Source organism: Eurypyga helias, unplaced genomic scaffold (assembly GCF_000690775.1).
Source record: "Eurypyga helias isolate BGI_N326 unplaced genomic scaffold, ASM69077v1 scaffold17866, whole genome shotgun sequence".
Classification (NCBI taxonomy): Eukaryota; Metazoa; Chordata; class Aves; order Eurypygiformes; family Eurypygidae; genus Eurypyga; species Eurypyga helias.
The window spans coordinates 8039-11984 of record NW_010254852.1 but is presented as its reverse complement, the minus strand read 5'-3'; the positions used below and the strand labels follow the sequence as shown (position 1 = coordinate 11984).

Below are 3946 nucleotides of genomic sequence, written 5' to 3'. Positions count from 1 at the left end.
CCCACCACGGGCTGCCCTGCCTGGAGGCTCACCTCCTGCGGACTCCTGGCCGCGAAGGAGAAGCCGGCGACCACCTGCAAAAAGCAGGGGAAGGAAGGAGGAAGCCCTTGCTGGATGCAAGGTCAAAGGGAGAAAGGACATATACGGCAGGGCAGGACCTAGAGGGGACATGGAGGTTGTTTGCAAGAGGACAGCACAGTACTGTCATCGGTGGAGGGACACTGGGGACCCCACAGTTCTCTTGCTCTGCCCAGCCCAGGTCCCAGCAAAGCAGACACCAGCCTCGTGCGGCACTTGGCCGGGGGCTGTGACACTTCCCTGCCAGGCACAAGCTGCACACGTATGATGTGTGTGCTGGAAACACAGGCCCACCTTCCCACCCACCCACTGCACACAGGGACCCAGCACGGAGCTGGCGGCATTACTAGGAATGGCCCTGGGGGGTGTCCCCCACTCTCACCTGGAATGTGGGAGCGAAGGTGGCCACCTGGGGCCGGGGAGCTTCAGGTGATGCGTACGAATGTCGCCTTCTCTCTGTGCTGCTCTGCAGGGCTGGCATCTGCATCCCAGGCTGCTGGCTTTGGACCGGGCAATAGGGCTGGAGTTTTCCAGCAGGCACAAACCCTCGGGGACCTGGAGGACACGCAGACACACAAGGCATGGGGCCCTGCTACCTGGCACTCGTAGGACTGGTTGGAGGAGAGAGGAATGACAACTCGGCTGTTGCCTAGCATGGCGCAGCAGCCCTGTTCAAACTGGTCCGTCACTAGGGGATATCCAGCAGCAACCCCCTCACAAAGGGGATTCACAGGAGTTTCCTTTCCCAGCACGATGAGCCACAAGTGCTCCCTCATGGGGAAACCTGAACTTTACCGCTAATGGCTATGGCTGCAGAGGGCAAAGCAGAGGTGGGTTTGGATTGAGTAACCCTGGAAGGGAGCACCGGGGAGGCAACGGCCCACTGTTTCATCCAAGATGAGGAAGTGGTTCGGGTTTGGTTTCTGACCCTGGTGCTGAGGCGGGGAGAGGCTCCCGGTAGCGCTCACAGTACCTCCAGCATCCACCAGCCATCTGCTCGTGTTCCCCTTCGTGTCCACGCTTTGCAGCAGAGCTACAATCTGTCCCCTCTGCAAGGTCAGGTCCAAGTCTTTGCTGCCACTGACGTTGCTTGTCACTTGGTAGAGCTTGTCTGGGCCATGCTTGCTCACAAGGGAAACGACCTTCCGCTCCTCAGCAGGGTTCAGAGGCTGCTGGGGGCAAGAGACACGGGAGCACTTCCTAGAATCATAGAATTGGTTAAAGTTGGAAGAACATCTCTGGGCAACCTGTTCCAGTGCCTCACCACCCTCTCTGTGAAGAATTTCTTCCTGACACTTGAGGAGACAGAGAGGAGACTGAGGCCCTCCAGGTACATGTGCTCTCCTTTCTGCACTATCACATCCCAGTGAGAGGTTAGAGGACAAACTCCTTCACATCATCTGCTCCACCTCATGGTTCGGGGATGAGTGTCCAGACCCAGAAGAGCAGAGGCTGTTTCATCCCTAGTTACATGATGACAGCTGCTGTTGGGGGATTGGGGGAAATACTGTGACTGTGGCAACTCCCCATGACTCTGAGCCGACCTCCCCACCGAGGAGGTGTTCTGCACTGTGAAGCCACAGTCCTACCCCTTCATCCAGCTGGCCTGAGACCCCCTTCTCAGCTCCTACCTGTGTCACAGGGCTCGGTGTGACCGTCTCAAACGCCTGGCAGAAGGTACGGAGCTGAGTGCCAGACTGCTCCAAGGTGTCTTCCACCATCTTCCGGAAACTGGGCAGAGGCATGCGGCCGTGGGGCATCTGTGAAGACAGACCCTGGGATCAGAGAGGGCCCTGTGGAGAGCAAGAGCTGTGGGCAAAGTCAAAATAAAAAGAGCAGGAAGAGCTGAGAAAGCAGGAGAACAGACCTTGTCACTAAAGATGCCCCTGGCATCTAGAATGTGGTTCCCTTTGGCAAGGAGGGCTGCTGCTCTCTGGCTTTGAGCCACCTGCCCTGGGCAGGGCACTCACACATGGGGGTCTTCGGCTGCACCCAGCCCACCCCAGCAGCCCGAGTCCTGCTGTCCTGCCCCAGACTCACAGTCCACCCCTCCTGACTACGAAGGGAGATGGGTAGATGCAGCTCCAGGGTAAACATCCCAGACGGAGTATCCACGCTCATGACTAGGTATGTGCAAGCAGTGCCTGAGAGGAGTCACACATGGGGGTCTTCAGCTGCACCCAGCCCACCCCAGCAGCCCGAGTCCTGCTGTCCCCCCTCCTGACTACGAAGGGAGATGAGTAGATGCAGCTCCACGGTAAACATCCCAGACGGAGCAAGGGGAATCCACGCTCATGACTAGGTAGGTGTGAGCAGTGCCTGAGAGGGCATCTCCACGTCTGGCTGCATCTTGTTCTCATCTTGGTCACAGGTCAGCCCAGGGCCATGCTCTACCCCAGGGCTCCGGGCTGGCCTGCCCCACCATGTTTGCAAATGTCAGGCTCAGAGTGCTGTGCAGTGAGGAGTCTTGGGAGGTATCTCCCAGGGAAAGAAGGTTCAAGGGATGCTCTTTCCTCAAGCCAGGAGCTGTCCTTCTCTTCCTTGCCTTCCCAGCACAGAGCTCTTGGGATCTCAGCGTTAACACTGATCTCTCAGGCAGCACATCAATAAATTACCAGTGGTGTCCTCAAAGAGCGAGCAGGACACTTCCTGGCAGCGAAGAGACAGCTTGGCTTTCCCCAGCCGAAGGGGAGAGATCACTTACAAATGCTAGACAGGGAGCTGTGTGTCTGCCAGGGCTTGGGCTACAGCAAACCACCAGTGCCTGGGCATCCAAGTGATGTCCTAAGCCTGAAGGCGGCAGGTCTGGCTCAGCACATGTGCCAGTTTGGGCACACACGCCAAGGGGTCACTCTCACCTGCTCCAGCTCCTTTTCTGCCTGGTGCAGGACCTGGGCAGCCAAGTCCCGTTGCAGGGCACTGAGGGAGCACAGGATCTGCCCCAGGAGCTGCAGAGCCACCTGGTTGAACCGCGGGAGCTCGGCCACGAGCAGGGCGTTGATGGCGAGGTAGGTGTTCATGGCTGCCTCCTCGTCGTACGTCACACTGCCCATCTCACTCTTACGCTCCTGGATCTCCTCATAGTCCAGCAGCTTGTCCAAGCGCTTCTTGACCAGCTGTTGTGGCCCCACCAGCATGTCTGTGGGCTGGCAGACCAGCCTGTCCAGCCGTCGCTTCTGTGGGGCAAGAGAACGCACATCTCCACATGACCCCCCAGCCAGGCCCAGCTGTCTGCACGGGGCACTGTCTTACGCAGCAGAAAAGGCTCCAGGACCCGTTGAAGAGCTTGTGTGGAGTGGGGAGCATCCGAGATACCCGTGGCTGAAGGCACATAAGGTGCCAACCAAAGCGAACCCTTGATAGAGAGCACGCCACGAATCAAAATCTGTCCTCCATGCCAACGATTGGGTAGGACCCTCATGCGCAAGGTCCCGTGAGCCAAGGGGGTGCTGAAGTGACTGTCCCATGCAGGTCACAGCGTCCTGGCTTGACAGAGGCCCTCAGCCCACGGTCTGTGTGATTATCCCACGTAGCTACCCTCCCTCCCCACGATGGTGCTCCCTAGGGATGCCCACATCCAGGCGTGAGGTTCAGGCTGCCCTGCCTCAGAAAGCCTCCCCAAGTCCTTCAGAACGAAGCAGGGAGGGTGGAACGAGACAGATGGGGAGTTGCTGGGCTCCCAAAGGCAAGCACTGATGCCCACATCCAGGGGTGGGTAGCTTGGACTAAGGTTTGGTGGCAAACCCCTTGTGTGAGATAAACAGAACGCCTGGGTCCCCACTGTCCTGTGCTCCGCTGCAGCCCTGCCTGCACGGCCGGCCATGAACATGTCAGGGGCCTGAAGGCACAAACAGTCTTTAATGGCCCA

The 3946-nt window shown here is 58.5% G+C and overlaps 1 protein-coding gene across 1 annotated transcript in view; it reads right to left on the bottom strand.

The window, feature by feature from the left end:
- ARHGEF37 (Rho guanine nucleotide exchange factor (GEF) 37) overlaps window positions 1–3946 on the bottom strand; it is a 10404-nt gene that overhangs the window by 141 nt on the left and 6317 nt on the right. Inside the window, 5 exon segments of the mRNA XM_010153157.1 lie at window positions 3–74; window positions 461–633; window positions 1052–1247; window positions 1710–1838; window positions 2937–3254. Coding sequence (XP_010151459.1) covers window positions 3–74; window positions 461–633; window positions 1052–1247; window positions 1710–1838; window positions 2937–3254 — 888 coding nt within the window.